The sequence below is a fragment of the Chelonia mydas genome, chromosome 1, assembly GCF_015237465.2.
Source record: "Chelonia mydas isolate rCheMyd1 chromosome 1, rCheMyd1.pri.v2, whole genome shotgun sequence".
NCBI classification, from domain to species: domain Eukaryota; kingdom Metazoa; phylum Chordata; order Testudines; family Cheloniidae; genus Chelonia; species Chelonia mydas.
This window is the reverse complement of record NC_057849.1, coordinates 329,805,678-329,827,335: the sequence shown is the minus strand read 5'-3', so window position 1 is coordinate 329,827,335 and position 21,658 is coordinate 329,805,678. Positions and strand designations below refer to the sequence as shown.

The 21,658-nt window shown below is 40.1% G+C and overlaps 1 protein-coding gene across 2 annotated transcripts in view; it reads right to left on the bottom strand.

Moving 5' to 3' along the window:
* SEMA3A (semaphorin 3A) overlaps positions 1-21,658 on the bottom strand; it is a 591,215-nt gene that overhangs the window by 113,470 nt on the left and 456,087 nt on the right. For both annotated transcript variants that reach the window (XM_043552476.1, XM_027823329.3), the window contains one exon: positions 3,532-3,651. In XM_043552476.1, coding sequence (XP_043408411.1) covers positions 3,532-3,651 — 120 coding nt within the window. The remainder of the gene's footprint in view (positions 1-3,531; positions 3,652-21,658) is intronic.

Sequence of the window (21,658 nt, the reverse complement as noted above, 5' to 3'; positions counted from 1 at the left end):
GGAAGCTACAACAGCATGGTCGGAGGCATGGGCTAGGTGCCTCGGACCCTGGGTACATTCTTGGATGGTAAGCCTGTCTTGCTGTGGCTTCACGGTGATATTGAGCACTCAAGTTTGATCAAAGGTAGCTTAGGTATGCCTACATATGCTACAATCACTTCTGCCAATGCCATTAGACACTCTCCTTAGGAGAGGGGTGGTTCTCCATTGCTGTGGGAAAAAAAATATTTAAATGTATCTTAACAGGATGCCCATTACTTGGAAAAGTGCACTCTGGACTTCTTCTAATGTGATGTATTGGGCCGGGGTGGGGGGGGGGTAGAGGGAACATAGTGGAAGGTATAAGTTAACACAATTTTATGAGTTGTACCAAGGGTTTTTTAAAAGCACAGAAACCGGAAAAAGCAAATATGTTACAGGTGGTAGCATTATATAATTTCAGATGCAATAGCTTAAAGTTTTATATACATCATAAATCTAAACAAAACATAGAGCTCCTTTATCGAGTAAGGATGAGAAATGAACTGCAAAACAAAGTGATCCCAGATCTTTTAGGTTCATACTGTTAAAGATTATTGTTAATCGGGAGAACGATCACAAGAGATTTGGGAGGAGACAATTAAAGATGCTGGGGATGGCTGGTGTAAATCAGCATTGTTCTGCTGAAATTAATAATGCTTCACCTATTTACACCAGTTCTGGATCTGGCTCACTATTTTGTACTGCCTGTCTGAGTGTGCAAGAGGGTGCAGGGAGACATCTCGCTCCTTCCACCCCTAATGCAAGGACCAGGTATAATTGTAACTCCTGCACTCTTCTGAGCACAAAGACTGCTCCTGCTAGCACCCTGTGGGGCACAAGCTACCCCAAAGAGGACAGTGAGAAGGCCAAGTCTTGCTCTCTCCCCATTGCAGCTGGCCAGACATGCAAACAAGTGTATGTTGCATTCTGGGTTAGTGCTGCTCTGTGCCTCCCTGTACTTATGGTTTGTTCCTTCACGGCACACTCTGACTCACAGTGATTTATAATAATAAGGGTAATACCACTAAGAGGTTGATCTGCTCCCACTGGAGTCAATGGGAAATTTGCCATTCGTTTGAATGGGAGCAAGACAGAGGCCTAAGTTTCTCTCCAGAAACCTTTATAAAAGAGTTGTGGGGAGAATGTTGCCTCTTTGGGTCTCTCTTTTTATTGTCTCTGGCTGTAGTCTTGGCATTTTTAAGGGAGTCCTTTCAGAAATCAATGTTATTTTTCTCTCTAAGTGTTTCAAGTATTCCTTTCCAAATCTGGAACAGGTTTAAACAAGATCCTGCCTTTCCCAGGAAACTGGTATAACTCACAATGTATTTATTAGATTATGTATGTTTGCGGGTAGCATGTTCTGTCTGATGAATTAATCTTGCTTCTGAGGCAGCACAGCTACAAGCCACTGGTGCTGGAACAATTTGTATGGTGGGGTGCTGAGATCCACTGAACCAAACTGTAAACCCTGTCTATGATGGAAACCACTTCAAGCCAGAGGGTGCAGTAGCACCTCCAATACCCTTACTTCTAGCACCGATGCTACATGCTGCCCCTTACTCTGACTGGATTGTGAGGTTACAGCCTGAGGGCAGTGTTCAGGCTCAGGAGGACCAAATGACAGCAAATTCAAGGATTTAGACCATCTTGGTAATTACAGTTCATCAAAAAAGAAGCAAATGCAAATAAGTGTCTACAGCTCTAGGGACATATTCATCCCAATGTCAAAGTCAGCAGTGTTACACCAAGGTTGGATCTGGTCCCTAGTGTTTGATCATCCTTTCCATAAATCCTTGATAAAGTGTGTGAGTTTTACTGTGTGCTCATAAAACAGCCAAATGTAAAAGTAAATGACCTCATACTTGCTATCTCTCCACAGATAGCTACATTTGGCAGATAGCCAAGAATTGATTGACACACATCTTACGGAACTAGAGTTAATTAATATGTCTACCAATTCCCAAATGGATCTCAGGAAGCAGAGAATCTGCTTAATGCAGTAAGCAATGGCATACTGTGTGTGGTCAAGAGACAATTACTAATTGCCAAGACTACAAGCCATAAAGAGCCCCAAATCCTTCCACTAAGCACTCCCGTCATCTCCCCCAAAACCTTATGCTTAGAACATTAAGAAGGATGCATGTTTTGAATATTAAAAGACATTTTGTAGAGAAAAATCACTCCCAGACTGTTAAGTCATCACTCAAAGAATCTGTTATTTTTTCTATAAGAAGCAGAATCCAAATTTTAAATGACTGAGGGTCATTCATTTAAACAAAGATGTCTTTATTTTCCTGGCAATCTGCAATCCTGAATGTCAACTCCATGAGGTGACTCTAATAATTTTGCTTCAGTGATCAGAGCAAGTCAATGTAACACAACTATGGATTCTCTCCCACCCCCCAGAAACAACAGCACTTCCCCCCTCAGCTCCATAAATTAAATAAGTGATGGCTGAGAACACATCAAGAGAATTTGTTCTATGAATTGAAAGGATCCAGAGAGCAATAGCCACATAGAGAACAAAGGCAAAGTGGCTTCACTTATATTATAGACTTATGCTAATATTACAATAAAAGTTTAACCTTTTAGGAAAGAACAAAGCAGAAAATGGATCAAATCTAAGACACCGCCCCCATCCCCAAAAGCTTCAGCTATGTAAATCAGTATAGCTGCACTGATTTTAGTGGAGCAACACTGATTTACATCAGTGAGGATCTGGCCCATCAGTTTTATATTTAGTTAAAAAGTGGAATGAGCTCTTCAGAGTCTATTCCATGCTTTCTGCAGCACAGAGCACAATACAGGCATTCAATAAATAAATAACAAAAGCAAGGGGAGGGATAGCAGGAATGAGGGTAAGAACATGAAAACCAGGCCTCAAAACTGTGTGTCAGGACAAATTGGAGAGCTGAGAAATATGCTTGTGTGGCCTTGTGTCTTAATTCCCAGATGGGAGAAAGCCGCTGTGGTGTCAGACTCTACTGACTAGGAGGAGACCTGGAGGACAAAGCTGGCACTAGAACAAAGGTGTTGATAATATTGTATCCTCAGATAGCTGATATCTGTCACGAACAAAAAAGGAAGTACATTTGATTTTATAAACCAGACAAAATGGGTGTATTTTTATTTGTTTAATTTTGGAGGGCAGGTAATCCACATAAGAATGGCCATACTGGGTCAGACCAAAGGTCCATCTAGCCCACTATCCTGTCTTCCGACAGTGGCCAATGCCAGGTGCCCCAAAGGGAAGGAACAGAACAGGTAATCATCAAGTGATCCATTCCCTGTCACCCATTCCCAGCTTCTGGTTTAGTACTGTTCCTATGCATAAATCAGAAAACACTGGAATCAGAAGTTGGACCTATGGAAGCCACAGTAATCTAGCAACTAAATGTGCTACAGAAATTAGTAATGATCCATTTCGCCTGGAAGAGGTCTGGCTAAACATCAATAAAGGGTTTTACGATTTTTTTTTTAAGAAAAAGTATTAAAAAATCCTGTTTTTACCTCGGGATGTCGTCCAATCTCAATATAGGTGCAAACTGGATGAAAAGCCCCAGTTCCGCAGGCGTACAAGTGAGTCTGGTTGTAAGCTTTAAGCACCTTGATAAAATTAGCACATTCTTTCTGTGAAGGAAAGAAAACACATATGCAAAATGAATTCTAGCAGGGAGCATGACTACCGGACAAGAGCTACCAACTTTCTAACTGCACAAAACTGAACACCCTTGCCCCACCCCCTGCGCTGCCCCTTCCCCTTCTCCAAGGCCCTGCCCCTCCCTCCATCACTCACTCACCTCCACCCTCGCTCACTTTCACCAGGCTGGGGCCGGGGGTTGGGGTGCAGTGGGAGGTGAGGGCTCTGGCTGGGGGTGTGGACTCCTGGCTGGGGCCAAGAATGAGGGGTTTAGGGTGCAGGGGGGGGCTCTGGGCTGGGGCCAAGGTGTTTGGAGTGCAGGAGGGGGCTCAGGGCTGGGGCAGGGGATTGGGATGTGGGAGGGGGCTCCGGGCTGGGGCAGGGGTGCAGGAAAGGGTGAGGGGTGCTGGCTCTGGCCAGGTGGCATTTATCTCAGGAGGCTCCCAGAAGCGGCAGCATGTCCTGCTGGCTCCTAGGCTCAGGGGCAGCCAGGTGGCTCCATGTGATGCCCCTGCCTACAGGCACCACCCACACAGCTCCCACTGGGCACTGTTCCTGGCCAATGGGAGCTGCGGAGCTGCCGCTTGGTGCGGGGGTAGTGTGTGGAGCCCCCTGGCTAGTCTTGCACCTAGGCTGGCCTTGCACCTTGCACCTAGACATGCTGGTCGCTTCCGGGAGCTTCACAGAGCTAGGGCAGGTAGGGATCCTGCCTTAGCCCTGCTGCACCGCTGACCAGACTTTTAGCAGCCTATTAAAATCTCCTGGATTGCTTTCAATAGTCACCAGGAGATAGATGCCAATTATGGTAGATCCAGGCCAATCCAGGAGGGTTGGCAACCGTATATTGGATGCTCCAGTGCATTAGGCATGTTTGGCAGAATGAACAGATTTTACAGTTATGGTCCTTTTATGATGTTTGTAAGACTTGTTTATTATTGGGCATTTCATTGCTATTTTGAGTTAGGGCCTACCCCCCATAGCTAAAAAAATACATAGAGACACTTTCCCTTCTTTCTGTTTGAGGTAGTCTCTGCCTTTGTGATATAGGTTATTTTTCCATTTGCAAAACAAATCTCATGTATAGAAACATGGCTGCCCAGAATAAAATAATTAAGAGAAATGCCTTCCTGTATTTAATCAACTAAAATTTTGAAAAAAGATGGGCAGATGGGATGAACTGATACCAAATAAATTACTGGTATAACATTTAAAATAATATATGCATACTAGCTGCAATTCATAACCTCCGCTGCCTCAACTTTACTGTAGTCACTTAGGCCTTGATTCTGCACAGACTTATGCACATGATTAACTTTACTCACTGCAAAGTTGGTTGGACTACTCACAGTACATAAAGTTAAGCATGTTCACAAGTCTTTGCAGGACTCAGGCCTTAAATTTTATACTTTAAGTAAATAACAAACTGTCATCAATTCTATTTATCTTTAATTAAAAATTATTTACCTGTTTTGCTAATGATACCTTATGCTATTAAAAAGGAAAGAAATTTTAAAATCTAATCTGCTCATCAATAGTACATGGTATCTATTTATTTACTTTTTTGCATTTCCTTCCGTTTGAGCCATGAAAATGAATATGTCAGTGTCACTTTCTGATATCTCGTGCTCTGACATCAAGCTGCAAAGCCTGGATTGCACACTGCAGAGAAACATTTAAATCCAAACAACATAGAAACTTTTTTCACTGAATGTTAATTTTTACAAAATGAATGGAAATATTTTTATTGCTATTTGGTTGAATACACCTTTTGAACAAGATCTAGAATTTGGGACCTAAATTAACAGTTTTTCCTGCTAAATAGTGTCCTTAAAATCTAATTTACCTTTACTTGTGGAGGAAAAATTGCAATCAACAGCAAACAATACAATGTCAGAGTGGGAACAAATGAGAAACAGTGAAGTTCTATTGCCCACTGGGAACAGGTAGAGATTATGTTCTTAGTCCTGCAAATTGATTCATGAGATATTACCGCATGGAGACCCATTAACTTCAGTGGGGCTCCATGCAGGTGCAGTCTCCACTCATGTGAATAGCTTGCAGGATCAGGAAATAGTGGTCCAATGCTTAAATCACTACCTGCATAGAACTCCCATTGACTTCATCGGATTGTAGCATCAGTCCCTATGACTTGTTTGTGATGAGAGAATGAAAGAGACTCTCAAGCACAAACCATGGCTCTGCGAGAGCAGGTGAGAATACAACTCCTAGATCTGTTATAGGCCTCCATACAGGCCAGCTATAAAAAATTCAACAGGGATAGAACAGTAATGGCACCCTGATGTATTAAAATGTAAGATACACCTGACATTGTTCTTCAGATTTTTTTTGTTTTGTTTTGCTTATGTGTATTTGCATAAAATATACTGACATTGTATTAAAAAGAACATCCCAGGAGACACACATGCAGAGTCTTACAACATCCTTGGCTCCAGTGCTGACCAGACAAATACACAAGTTATCCTTCCAACTGAGATGGAAGAGAAAACACAGAGGTAGTTAAGAGAATCCAGCAGGAAATTGAAAGAGCTGGAGATGTATGTTTCACAAGTGTTCTCTCTTAATGTTTTTTAGCTTGACCTCTCTTAATAAAAACACAAAGACATTATAGACAGACAGATATACAAACACACACACACACACAGACATATATTGTTTTACATAGACACATAGACTCCCATTCAGTGCCACAGTGATAGGGGTTAAATGATTAAATAGACTAAATGGTTGTAGTTTCATTTAGATGTAGGATATTTTTCCTTGATTCTCTCAATTTTTATTTTTAATGTTGCATAAAAGAAAGAAGGGAAAATCTCTCTTGAAAGTGCCTGAGTATTGACACAGCATAACGCCAACACATGTAATACTAAAGATGAACAAAAGCTGAAGCTATGTATTCTGAGGTTTGGCTAAATGGACCAAGCTATGAAGTACGCTTGATTTGGCCGTGTAAAATCTAAAACTGACTGATAAGATTTGCAAAATCAAAAGGATGCTGATTTTGCTCACTTGCAAACATCCTAGGCCAAATTCAACTCCACTGTAACATCACTCAGCAACGCACAGGACTGGGCTTGTAATGATTTAAAACAAGTTTACCAGCAGGAGAGTGGGGTGCGGGGAGGTATTTTTTCATGCTTTGTGTGTATAAAAAGATCTTCTACACTTTCCACAGTATGCATCCGATGAAGTGAGCTGTAGCTCACGAAAGCTTATGCTCAAATAAATTGGTTAGTCTCTAAGGTGCCACAAGTACTCCTTTTCTTTTAACAAGTTTTCAAGCTTTTTAAGAAAAGTCAGGTAAACACAGTCCACAATAAATTAGGAGCTAAGGGCAAACAAACACATACCATTCAGTTTAGCAATTTTCACAGTATATGGGCTGATCCTCAGCTGGTTTAAATCAGTGCAGCTATATTGAAATCAATGTAGCTACATTGATTTATACCAGCTGAGTATCTGGCCCATATGTACTCACACGCTAAACATGAACAGACAAATACTGCTTATCTGCTTATCTCCAGTATAGAGTGAGAAGGTATGAAATTGCTAAATGCATTGAGGGCTAGATCCAAAGCCCAGTAAGTCAGATTCTGCTCTCATTTACATGGGTGGAAATCAGGAATAATTCCATTGACTTCAGCGCAGTTACTCCAAATTAAACCTGTGGAAATGAGAGCAGAACTGAACTCTTTCCATGTCTTTATATGCCATAGTCGGCTCTCAATTACTCTGGATTTATAGCAGTGTAACTTCACTAATGTCAACAGAGGTGCTTCAGATTTACACAACCATATCTGAAAGCAGAATTTAGCTTCCTCTCCAACTTTTAATTCTTCCTTGATTCCCGGTGGAACAGATTTTAACCATAGATGTCTGAGAAATACAAGAGCTAATTAAACACTAGGCGGGAGATACTTACAGCTATAAACCTTTGACTATAATAAATATATTTATATAACATTTAAAATTTCTAGTCTAGCTAAAACGACTAATATAGCTTCTCTGTGTTTTACAGCTGCATTAAGTATCCATTAAAATCTGTAAGAGTAAATTCTCATACACCTCTCTAACAGATTAGATTTCTTTATACATTTTACACAGCTTTAAAAAAATAAATAAAGGAGGATATTAGACCACAATAAATGACATAAAAATAAAGTTATGATTCTGATTTAAGCTCTCATCTAGTGAATAAGTTCATAGTGAAGTTTCCTGCTCTGTCACCAGGTCAGTCCTGCTTGCACTTAAAACAATGGCAAGATGCTCCTTCATTTCTTAAACTGTACACTCTTTAGAGCTGTTTTTGTTCCACGTTTGTACAGTGCTTTGCACAAATGGGGTCCTGGTCCACGATGGGAACTCCTAGGTGCTACAGTGATGATGATGATTAATAAATAAAATAATAATAATAATTCCAATGGGAGTGGAATCAGGCTCTGCACTGTTGCAATGCAATGTGTGGCACTGCTGTGTCACCAGTCTTATCTGTGCATTATGGAGTGAACCTGTGCATTATGGAATGGCGGTCTGGTTTTTCAAAGTGACCTCTTGACTTTTCCTACCTTTGTGGGTTTAGGGGAAACAAGAGTCTGTAATGTAACTGTTTGCAGCACTTCATATGCATTCCGGCAGGCTCAACATCTCAACACATGTTGACTCCAAGGAATCTACTACAATAATGGAAGGTGTGGGTGTGTATTGGTTAGATCCGTGTTCAGGGTGCTGGGTTCAGGACTAGTCTACACTACTGTGAAGCCACTCTGCTATAGCGTGTCTGGTGAAGATGTGCTATGCCTATGGGAGAGCGCTCTCCCACTGGCATAATTATTCCACCTCAATGAGAGGCAGAAGCTATGTTGGTGGAAGAGAATCTCCCGATGACCTAGCGCCAGTGTGGACATCGCTTTAAGCCGATGTAATTTATGTCACTCAGAGGGGTGGCCTTTTTACACCTCTGAGCAACGTAACTTACATCAAATTAAGTGGTAGTATAGACAAGCTCTCAGACTGTTAGTTCAGACTGCTGGGTTCTGCCACTGGTTTGCTATATGTGACTTTGGACAACCCACTTAACCTCTCTGTGTCTATCAAACAGGGATGACAATAATTACCTATCTCACAGATACCATAAAGCTTAATTAATTAATGTTTATAAGACAAATGGAGAGTCTTAGATGAAAGTTTACATGTAAGTACAAAGGCCCAGAGCCTTAAAGGTACTTACCTTTGAGGCTCTGGGCCAAAGTATACAGTTGTCAGTCTGTTCAGGCCTTAAAGGCTCCACCAGTTTTACCAGAGTTCTACTTTTCTATCCCTTCCTAATGAGGCTGGCATGCTGGCATTCACATACCTCTAACTGTGAAACCTGGCACATAACCCTTCTTCTTGAAGTTGGTGACTGTATGTGTCAATTTTACTACAAAGCATCCATCCCGCCTTCCTGGCTGAAGGCCTGGAAAGACTTAGTCTGTCTCAAACTGGGCTTGTCCCACTTGGCAGCAGGACATATTGTTGTCATGCCCTCAGGCCAGCAGGATATTGTTAATGTGAAGGACAATGCCAGCAGAGTGGAGTATTTAAGTACATGAGCTCAAAGTGTAAGACACTGGAAGCAAAACAAAGACAACACAAGAAATATAGTATGTCAGTTAAATATAGAAGATGGGAGAATATATCTACAGGAGCGGCAGGAAGAAAATGAACAGGAAGTAACCAAGAGCCAGAAACTTTAATGTGCAAATTGTCAGAGAATTTTAAATGCTGCATGTGCATTACTTGTAGCCTCATTGTTCATTTATCTTGGGTTTTGACTTATATTATTTTGACTATATTATATTTTTACAGAAATGTCAAGATTTAAAAAAAATATGGACATTTTTGCATCAGGGCACTTTCAATACTGTTCCTTTTCAAGAGGAATAATGGAAAGAGGCCATTTAACATTTGGTTGCTTTGGAACTGAGTATCACAAACTTTTGCATGTGTGTGAGAGCAAGGTAGATTTGTTCAAATTATTTTTAATCTACTGCTACTACGTAGCATGTTTCAGCCTACCAGTGCTTTACTAACATTAATTTATATTAGCATCACAAAACCCCTGTGAGGCAAGAAAGCATCATTATCTTATATTAAATGTGGGAAAATTGGAATTGCCACACTGAATCAGACTTCTAGACCAGTCTCCTGTCCCTAAAAATGGCCATTATCAGATACTTGACAGGAAGGGTCCCGGAAAAAATTGCACAAGGCAGTTATGGAATAGTAGGCCCAATGGGGAGGTTTCTTCTTAGTCATTGGAGGATGGTTTATCCCCTGAGGCATGAGAGTTTATATTTACATGAGGCACAACGCATAAGTGACTGTATAAGCCACAGAGTGATTCAGTGTGTTAGATCTCTGGAGTTCTTGGTTCCCTCTCCTGTGCTCATGTCCTATATTTTCATCATTTGCCCAATCCTGCTCCCACTAAAGTCAATGGAAATTAAGTTGCTACATACATTCGCTCGAAGATCCATAGCTGGAGTATATTGCTGTCGATCATTGAAGTCAAAGTAGCTATGACAATTTACACCAGCTGAGGATCTGTCCCAGAGTAAGAGAAGGGCCAGTGACATCCCTCTTGCAGACAAATACTCTAGCTCATCTGCAGGTCTGCATTATAAAGTGAGAAGGCATTAAATTCTCAAATGTGTTAAGGGCCAGATCCACAGCCTGGTAGGCTCAATACACCTTGTTAGAGTCCCTAATTCGTCACTCCTCCTCCATCCAAATATGCATGTATACTTTAAAAAGAGCAGGGGAACTAGCCTGAAGAGGAGATAAAGTGTTAATTAACTGTTCCAGCAGAGCCGCCTCCACCTTAGGATCAATATGTCTGTCTCACTAACAAAACATTTACATTTATTTTAAGAGGTTTCCAATATTTGTGTATCAAATTGATAGAAGGGACTATGCAGAGAGACATTAGCCTGAAAAAATAAATTACAAAGAAAATGTCTACAAGCAAAAGCATAGGAGCCAAATGCAGAATGATTAAAAAACAAACAATACAGATATGTAACACTGATTAGGCTGTGTTATGCAGACTTTTCCCGGACAGTTACAAAAATAAAGTCCATCCATCTGTCAAAACATCTGCTCTGTGTATGAAAATTAAAACAGAATTTAGGTGTTTTTCACTAGTTTCCAGTAATTATCTCTCCTTCAGAAGCTTGCAACTCGCATGCTTAGATCTGAATTAACAGAATAATGCTTTTTAATGGCATTTTAACTGAAAATCTAAAGTGTAAATCCCTATTATTCTAACCAATGTCTAGACTTTTTCTCCTTCTTCTAAACAGCAGCCATTTCTTTTTATTAAAGTGTAAAAAGGTTCATAATTGGTTCCCAGATGTTACAGTGAGTGGGAATATTAGAAATATGCAGTTAGGGAATCTTGTAGGTCCAGATCTTCATCTGATGTAAATATGCATCTCCATTAATGCCAACAGATTTATATTGATTTACATCAGATGAGCACTGAAAGAACCTTACTTTATTCCAGCTCTTCCACAATTAAAATATCAGGAGATTTGTCCAAATTGGATGAGCAAGGGGCTTTAAAGATATCATCTCACAGCTGGAAAAATAAAACAAATTAATCATGTGTTTCAAATCAAATTGGGTGGACATTTTCTATATAAAAACCTGTAGGTTTCATCTTCACAGTTAGTGAATATGTTTACTTTTTCCCCTTCTATCTAATTAGTTGAATTCTGGAATAGCAGGGTCAGGGATATCCGTAAAGAATAAATAATCTCTAATATTATTGCTGTCATTCAATTTATTCCACTGTTGAAAGATGTTCTCTAGTAATCTTGGAGTTTATTTTGTTCTTTCTTATACCAGTGCATTATTGCCAGCTGTGATCAGTTCAATCTTAACAAGGTGGGTATCCCTTTCAGAGTGCAATGGTATTAATTGAAGAAAAAGGTTGCTTAAATGTCAAAGTATGCAGTGGTGTGTAGCTGTGCCGACCCCAGGATGTTAGAGAGACTAGGTGGGTGAGGTAATATCTTGTTTTGACCAACTTCTGTTGGTGGGAGAGACAAGCTTGTAGCTCAATAGCTTCTTTCTCTCCCCAACAAAAGTTGGTCCAATAAAAGATATTACCTCACCCACCTTGTCTCTCTATTGAAATAAATATTATTTCCTAATAGTTGGTGATGCACTCACAACCAATTCAACCCTTAGCTTAAACTATGCTGCCGTTACATAGGAGAAACTGAAGATGAAACTTAGCCTCTGATCCTGCAAATATTTTGCAACTTGAGCAACTCTTGAGTAGTCCCATTGAGCACTCCATGATGGTGAAATGCACTCTACTTGCTATAATGGCACTACCTGCATGCATGCAATTGTTTGTAGGATCCTTGTTTTCATTCTTGTTCACGTGTAATAATATTGTTTAAGAACTATTATCCTTGCGTTTTGCATTTGCATTATGGCAGTGTCTACTAACCCCAGTCTAAGAGCAGGGTCCATTGTACTAGGTAAGTAACAAAGATGACAACCTCATCTACACTGTAAAGTTCTGTTTTGTTGTAACATTGTAATTCAGTTATTATTGGAAATATTGCCTGGGCACAAAGAGCAAAATTCACTCAGTAAAAGACCCTCCACGCCATTTAAACCCCACTAAAGGACCATGCAAAGAAAACAGGTGGAACAGCTATACAGGGGCATCTGTGCACAGCAGTAGGATCTTCATGATGGCCCTGAATAGGCTGGTGCAGAATTCCATAATGGGAAAAGGCCAGCACCCTCTGCAACTACCATGGAGGGATAGCAACTTCAGCCACTCCCATTGACTCTGTGTAGGAGGAATGGATTTTCACCATCCTTGTGGATTCCACTCGTATTAATCAGGCTCTATGCAGAGGAATGGATTTCACCACAAGAGGAGTGTGCTTACAGCTGTGTTCATATGTGTGCATAAATAAATGTTATAACTGGTTCATATCATAAATCTATGTCCTTCACTTTATTTAACAGTCTTAGTGATAACTATACTTTTGAATGGTGTTCCTGGTCTCCAAGCTTTGAAAAAGTGGCTTGAATCTGAAACATAATCAATGATCATTACATAATCTTCTGATAAGTATGACTTGAAACCTTCAGACTATGTCAGGAACAGCATTACTCATATGCAGGATGGGCAGAGCAGGAAGTGCAGAAGCAGCAGTGATAATCACAAAATTGGATTCCTCTCTGCTGTTGAGAGGGGACCTAAGAATTTTCAGAATGAAGCTGCTTAGATGTTGATAAGACTTTTTTGGGGAACCTGACACAGCCCACTTTAGTGTAGTGCAGTTATCTTCCTGATTAAGTGTTTAATGACTAGAGTCTTATCTACCTGATTTCTTGACATGACAGAGTGTGTGAGAATTTTGAAAATACACAATATAGACATGTCCTAGGATATGTCCTCTGAATTTTCTTTATCCATTATTCACAACTGATAAAAGAAAAGGAAGCCAATTTACAAAGCAGATTAGAAAAATCAACCACTGGGAAAAACAAATATATCTTAACGCTTTCAAACCTCAAAAGGTGTATGTCATTTTTAGCAAATAGTTTTATTGGAAGCACACTTGTGCACCGTAGTCCTACTGAGGGTTCATTTGGTCTCAGCCTTGCGTCAGTGGGAGAGGCATAAAGACCCTATCTACTTTCCTTCTACTCTGGGCAGCAAGAGGGCACAATAAAAGTTCCTGTGCTCTGGGAGTACTCAGCTTGATCACTTTTGTCATCATGACCATTGAACTCTGACCTGACACTAGCCCAAGATATGGAAAAGTAAAGTCCTTCTGTTTTTTCTTCATTCCAATTCTATTAAAATTCAAATCAAACAATTTTTCAAGGCTGCAAATGACGTATTGTCATTCAACAGATGCAGCTAATAATTGTTTTGGGCTCATAAACAACTACAGTGAGGCCAAGAAAATTCTGTGGTCCTAAAGACTTGTTTTAATGACCCCCTCATACTTTTGTACATCTGGCTAAAGCAAAGAATACAAGACAAACTGAAGCTTTGTGTGGACAGATTCCAGCAAACAAGTGGGATTTCAGTATGTATAAACTGAGATGCTGAGTTGAAGTACAGCCCTGTAAGTGTCCCTAAGCCTCTTTTTTCTCTAGGTTATTAATAATATTTTTACAACATATTAAGAATCAGTTTAATCAAGGAACCAAATAATATTCCAAGAATAACTTGAATAAGCCTAAAAGAAACAGCAGCCTTGATAGTGGGATATGAGAAAGTTCTTTTTCCAGCTAGCTCTAAAACAAACTTTGCATACTTTATTGAATGGTTTCAGAGTAACAGCCGTGTTAGTCTGTATTCGTAAAAAGAAAATGAGTACTTGTGGCACCTTAGAGACTAACCAGTTTATTTGAGCATGAGCTTTCGTGAGCTACTGTAGCTCACGAAAGCTCATGCTCAAATAAACTGGTTAGTCTCTAAGGTGCCACAAGTACTCCTTTTCTTTTTATTGAATGGAAAACTCTCCCATATCTTGGGATTTGGTTTTATTAACCAAGAAATTAACAATGCCATAAAGTTCGGCTCAAGGCTTCTCATGAAGCCTGTCTGCTATCTGAGTTCTTTCCTCGGGGTTGCTCAGCCCACACTCTAGAACAGGAGTTTTCAAACTTCATTGCACTGCCATCCCCTTCTGAGAACAAACATTACTACATGACCCCAGGAGAGGGGACTGAAGCCTGGCCCTGCCTGAGCCTCGCCGCCCCAGGTGGAGGGGGGAGGGCAAAGCCCAACCCCATCACCCTGGGTGAGGAGGCCAAAGCCAAAGCCGAAAGGCTGCAGCCCCAGGCAGGGGGGCCTGTAACCTGAGCCTCGCTGCCCAGGGCTGAAGCTCTCAGGCTTCGACTCCGAGCAGTGGGACTCAGGCTTAGGCTCTGACCTCGGGCCCCAGCAAGTCTAAGCCAGCCCTGGCGACCCCATTAAAATGGGGTCCCGACCCACACTTTGAGAACCACTGCTCTAGAACTTCTAAAGAGTCTCTGCCATCTCCCTTATAGCTGGATGTGGGTATAAACCACACGCCTCATTGAATCAGCAGATCTCACTCCACATTCCCTAGCAGGATTAACACCTGTTGGCAGGGTGGGGTGTTTCAGACATATGCCATCAGTCTCTTACATGCACATAAAGCACGTAGAAGCGGTAACAGTCACTCTTTTCTATTCCACTTTATGCACATCCTGAAATGATTTCCAGACACAGTCATCTAAGATAAATATACGTAAACTTCTGAGATGAAAGTGACAAATTAATGCATGAAGTGCTGAAACCAAGCAACAGAATGCTAGATCTATAGGATGCAGTTGCTTAGCAATATGTACACAAGTAAATAAACATATACTATAAGCTTGACTATGAAGTTACATGCTCCATAATATGGGAGTCCTGATTTTTGGGTGTGGACATAAAGCTATTCTGAGTTCCATGAGAGAAACTAGGCAGAAAATTCTTAACTGATGGAAGCCTAAAATTCCCATTCAATTAAAATTTGGCATGTACTGAATCAAGAGTTGTCAAATTATGTTTCCTGCAAGATTCACAACACCCTTATAGGGACTTACAGCTTTAGAAGCAGTTAATCAGGAAGGGATTGTCTAAATTAGAAAGGAAGTAATAGGTGATCTGTTCCAACGGAGATCAGATTGTTTATCCACAAAAATAAGTCTCTCTTTACCTATTGGCCTTAATATTGTGGACCCACCATATTTGGAATACAAATTTCCCTCTCATCGGCAAAGCTCTCTCTTTCTCTCTCTCTCTTCTTTAATGATCTTGAACTGTTTTCTTAACAGTTGTGGAACTAAGAAAACAAAGCTATAGTTTTAACTTAAAAATAATTCTACACAGTTTTGGAGAGTATTTTAAGAACTTTCTCTTTGACCAATAGTTTGGTTATTTTTACACATTTCAAAGGAAAATGGATATTAAGTCTGCAAACGGTTGAGAGGCATTTAGAAGGCTAGCTGTTTGGCATGCGGTGCCAGCAGTATCATAGAAAGATGATCAGGTGTGGACTAATGCAAGTGGGGAATTCTGAGCTATGCTGCAAGGGTATGGAGAAAGAGAGAAATGTGCTTTTGGAAACAAGCTTGCTTGAGACTGTGAAGTGAAACCAACCCTTCCTTCCATTAAAACAATAATTTATCTGCCCAAACAGAAAGAATCTGAAGCAGAACTAGAAATAGATGAGTCCTTTAGAAATGAACTGCTATGAAGACTTGAATCTGAAGTCAGAGCTCCTGAGGGAATTCAGGGACTGAAACATGCACATCATTTTTACTAGTTATTCAAGTGAGCATGTTGCTTGAAAGATATAAGCGGTACACTTATCCTGTCCACCTATGGAGACAAAATAAATCATAACAAGGAATCTGTCTAGAGCAGTCCCAAAACAGCAATCACTGGTGGCACAGTAGCATATAAAAAGAACCCTCAATCTTTGTCAAAGCCAAACTCGGACTCAGAGGAAAACTCCATCAGTAGAAATCCGAAAATCATTATTTTGTGAAACAGTTTTGTTTCCCCTTCCCGCCCCCCCAGCCCGAACCCAGTGACTTCAAAATAATTTCTACATTTCTAAAAACAAAAGTGCTATTTGTGCAAGGCTCGTAATTCAAGGCAGGAGTTCATTGCTGAGAAAATCCTGCACTGGATTTGATGAAAGTAAGCTTTCCCTCAGAAGCAAATCTCTCTAGTCACTCCTAGAATAGAAAAATAATCCATAGACAGGAAAATTTAGCTCTTATCCTTGATCCAGATTAATTTATCCATCATAATCTGAGGTTTCAGAGAATCTCACAATACAAGAACGAGTACAAAAGCATATTTATCATATTATTTTCCTTAACGTATGGCAGAACTATTTTTGCCATCATTTCAAGGATATTTAATTATGTTCCTATATTATGAAATTACCAGTCAAACTGTGTAGTACTAGATAGGATAGAGTACTTGAATTGCCATCACTAACTTAATTCTTCCTCTACTCAAGTGCTCAAGGCACTACCTTGCAGTAATTGATTTGCCTTGGCCAGTTTACTCAAGGCATCCTATGCCAACTCCTAAATGAAAGCAAACACCAGTATTGGCATCTGAACTGACTGATTACAGCACATACTGTATCGTAAAGCCACTGGCTGCGCTGTAGGGGGTCCATGGAGGAATTGTGCCTAACTCAGCCAGAATTCCCCTGGGGAGGAAACACATGTTACAGAGATAGCGCTGCAGAACTCGGAAAGGCTCCAGTGTTCGACTCTTCTCCTCAGCATGCCAGCTCACCTCCGCTGGCCAGTGGCAAGGAATTATACAGCCTTCATCTCCACCCTTCCCCATGTGCTTTGTGGAGCCTATACAATGTGGTTTTATACATTGGTGAGACTACATTTGCACAGTGCTTGCTTGCATTCCCCACCTAGCTGGCGCTGACTCCTGTGGTGGAGGACAAAAGAAAGTGGGAAAGGGTCAGTTATTACCGGCCTGATCTTTTCTGGTTAATTTATGAGCAGGCTATCTATTTTCAATTGGTATTCTATAATCAATTTTCAGTCTCCCTCCTCAGTTCTTCATTTACAATAGCACATGAAATGAATTTACTTTTATATTCTGCCTTTATGTTTTCCCTAAAGCGAGAGGGGTAATAAAAAGAAGTTGAAAGGAATAACAATATTTTTTTTTCTCGCTTCATTTTCCAAAATGTCATCAAAAATGATTTTGGAGAGGAGAGGCAACTGAGTAAATTGCACCCTTTTGAAATCACAGATTTGAACCATCAGACAATGATTCCAAATGCAAGGCTGCAGTGGCCTTTAGAATTGCGCACTGTCACATGATTCAGGGAGGGGTTTGGAAATTGAACTTTCCCATCTCCTGGAGATAAAGTCTTCGGTGGCATATTTGACTTGGATGTGTCCTATTTAAACTCAAAGGCCTGTGATCTCATTTACATCCATGCAATCCTCAAAGAAGGAGCTGAACAACACTTCTTGAGATGCAAAGATGCATAAATGCAACGTATCCACAAAGTACTTCATATGAGCCTCTGCTGCTGCTGCTCAGCTGCAGAGACTTTTTTAAATTTTGATTTGACTCCACATGAGCAGCGGCACTGAAGTAAAATAGGCAGATATATTTTTATCTATTCAAGTAAATAAAACGCACTTTGAATTCCTGTGGCCACTGATGATCAGACAAACCTCCTAGGGCTCACAAGCTGAGTCGGTGGCCAAAGTACAATTACGAGCAGAAAAATGTCCACATCACAAAAACTATGACACAGTGAGCACTAATTGGCACCCCATTTGGCTTGGGTAGTTTAGAAGCCAAGGAATTAATGACTTGAAGCCTGAACTACTTTTAAAGAGTAATCTGTTAAGAAGAACAGGTTGGAGGCACATAGTTTGGACAATGTGCTTGCATTATGGCTGCCTATGATGAATTGCACCAGATTGATGGATAAATACAAGACCATCATCCTGGTACCGACAATTTGTCACAATTCACTTAACAATAAATTACTCCTAAAAATGCTAAGAGAAGATTTGGAATGTTCCTGTAATGCTAACAGATGCCGGTTGTCGGCAGGCAGAATCGAACCACGGACCTCTGGAGCTTATTGCATGAGTCTCTACCACAAGTTAAAAGCCAACTCGCTGTTAGCGATGGCTGTAAAGCGAGCTTATTTTATCTCTCTCTTTAAGTGGTCTCGGTGCCATAGATGGGACAGGACACCACACCCAGGAGGTGTGTGGGTTACATTCCAATAGTGTTCCAAAGCTTTCACAAATTTATTTGATTCTATGCGGTCTAGATACCTTGTGCGAACAAACATTCTAGGCAGATTTTTTAAACTATTTCCAAGCATTTTTGGGTAGATTGGAAAGTCAAAGATTAATAGATGTTAAGGCCAAAAGGGAGCATTATGATCATCTAGTCTGACATCTTGCAAAACACAGGCTATAGAGTAATTGCTGCATTTAGCCTACCAATTTGATTTAGATTTAGAGAGGGATTTTCAGAAGGAGCTAGGTATCCAATTCCCACTACAAGTCAGCACCCTTAGGTGCTTTATTAGAACTCATCCTTAAAGACTTCAAATCATGGAGAATTTACCATATCCCATAGTTAAATCTCATAATTAAATACCACAAGAACTACTCCTTTGATGTCTTGGCACTTCTGTTTCCTGTGCATCACAAAATTAGGAAGTGCAGAGATGCACTGAATAGAGGAGAAGGGGGAAGTTAATCAAACCTTTTCATACTTTAACAAAATAATGGTTTGAATTTTAGGTGAAGTTTCTGCTCAGCTCCAGTTTATGCACTGGTTTTTCTGTCCCCAGTTACAATTCCACCTTAGGGTTCCAGTGACTACATAAATCACTCAAACTACACTCTCATGGTTTATGACATCACTAGAACCCCAGGATTGAATTATAGCCACATTTTTTCTTGTTTGCCTATTATTTAATCCATATGTAATGCAGAAATTGTCATGCGTTACCACTGTGGCCTGGGTGTCTGTGAGCTCTTTAAATCAAAATATTGAAACTCAGTAATGAGTTATATTAGTAGGAGCTTTATTGATCATGTCTGCACTGTGTGGTTCAGTGTAAAACCTGGGATGTATTCTGTAGGGACAATTCATTCTTTGATTGTTCCAAACTCCTGATCAGGAATCTACAGGGGAAGGTTTCAGGATGTAATCACTGTAGATCAAGGGATCTATCCATGTAGATCTATCCATGGCTGAGGTTCAAAACAATAAGAAACTCTGTCTCCTTTTATTGGGCTATCACATTTGCTTGTTTAGCTTGGCCATAAAAGTAAGTAGCTTGGTTGCTATTAAATATTTTACAGTTTTGCCTTTTTCTCTAATAACATTACTTTGCTATTTGTAGTTTTTCCTGTACTAAGGATAGAGAAATATCACAGCAACTCTAACTGCTAATAAAGAGTTTAATGGCAACGTCTCTATACCTGATGAGAAAGTCTAGTAGACAATTTTGTTTATGAAAAAAGTGGCTTCTGCTGTAAGCACCGTGTGATCTTGAGCAAGACTTTAATGTCCTGGTATCTCAGTTTACCCATATGTAAAAGGGAGTCAAGCATATTTTAAAAAGTTTACCTACCTATAAAATGGACAACATACAACAGGGGTATTGCAAAGCTTCACTACTTAACATTTATAAAGTGCTTTAAACACACAAATGAAAATTGCTATACAAGTAATAAAGGGTTATCATTAGATTTAGAATATCATAATATGCTGCCCTCAGCATTATCCCATGCAAACTGAAATGTCACCAATTTGCTATTCCTAGATTGGCATGACTGGCACTGTGGATTTAAGGAATCCTTTGGACTCAGAATAAAAGATACAGTAAATTATTTCTTTTAATTATGAGGGAAAATCTCTCAGGTCATGTTTGAGGTTACCACTGGGGCAATATTAGGGAAAGACTTTCATTGCAGCTTCTGTACTGCACCTGGTTTATTAGTGGGGACTTGAATTTTCAGTATTGGCTGCCCCCCTTGAGATCAATAATTACAAATGTTAAAAATGAGAACTGTCATAAAAGATACAGAACTTCATTTAGGAAAGTGTGAGCAATCACATAGGAGAAATATCTAATATCTTAGCAATGGTCCACGTTGATAGCAACACGAACTAAATCAAATGTGCTTTATATTCCACTTTAAGCGTCCTCTCTCTGTTTAATGAGAGCACGTTGAGTTATTTTTGTGGGCATTATATTTCACATTTCCTAGGTATTGACAACAGCTATAAGGAATATAGGAGGGAAGAATGCTAAGTTTCTTTAACGATGTGCAATCTTTAATGTTATTACAGGTAGAATTGTTATATTATGTTACACCATTCAGTACTTTGTTTCTAATGCATTATTAAATGGCAAGAGCAGGACTGGAGACAAACCTGTGACTCAGGTACTTCTGGGTGTTTACCAGCTGAGAACTAGACACATTGAGAGTTAATCCTGCTTCAGATTTCTAACTCACCTACCAGAACCACAGTGCTGACCTGGACCCACATAAAATATTACTAGTCATTCTTTATTTATATTTAAATAGATAGAATGAACTCCTTTGCAGTTTACATACATTTGTAGGTCTGTTTGGAAAATAGAAAATAAAATTTGCAATATCCTTTCTGTTGTTTACCAACATTTTTCTTCTTTCAAAATTTTCTGACCAGCCCCGTATAACCTGTAACACTGTTACCCTCACTTTGGGTTAGATTGTTATATGTCCTGCGCACCATACTCCCTGTTATGCCTTCTTATGCCCTTCTGCCAGCACACTGTACTGAAGCTTCCAGTGCATGGGGATACCCAATGCCGGTAGATAGAAAACGGCAGGATGGGACTGAGCCATGGATCTACTCCACATTCATGCCCAGTGGAGTAGCTACCTTGACGTGTCAGTGAGTATACACTGTGCAGGATATAGACTTGTTGTGTAATGCATGCACATACACACAGAGGTGACTGGAAGTGAGATTGTGACTCCAGAAAGAAGATTATGACTCCGGGACTATTCCAGGAGCAACACAACAAAATACGGCCACTTACTATGAGTATATTGGAAACTGACTTTCTGCAATGTCTGCAACTTTCCCTCCCTCCCCCACACCACTTTATTATTGTGAATTTTTAAAAGAAAATGTTTTTTCTTTTTAAAGTAAAGGAAGCGTTTTTGTTCTCAGTGCGGTAGATTTCTGAGTTTCTCCTCAAGGGATGGTATTCTTGTTTACTGTAATATAACAATACTTAGTACAACACTGGGCAGCCACTAGTTAATTTCTTCAGGTACTTCACACCAGCCAGCACTTTCTGGGTTACCTAGCAGGTTAGATTTTCTGATCTCTAGCTCACAGAA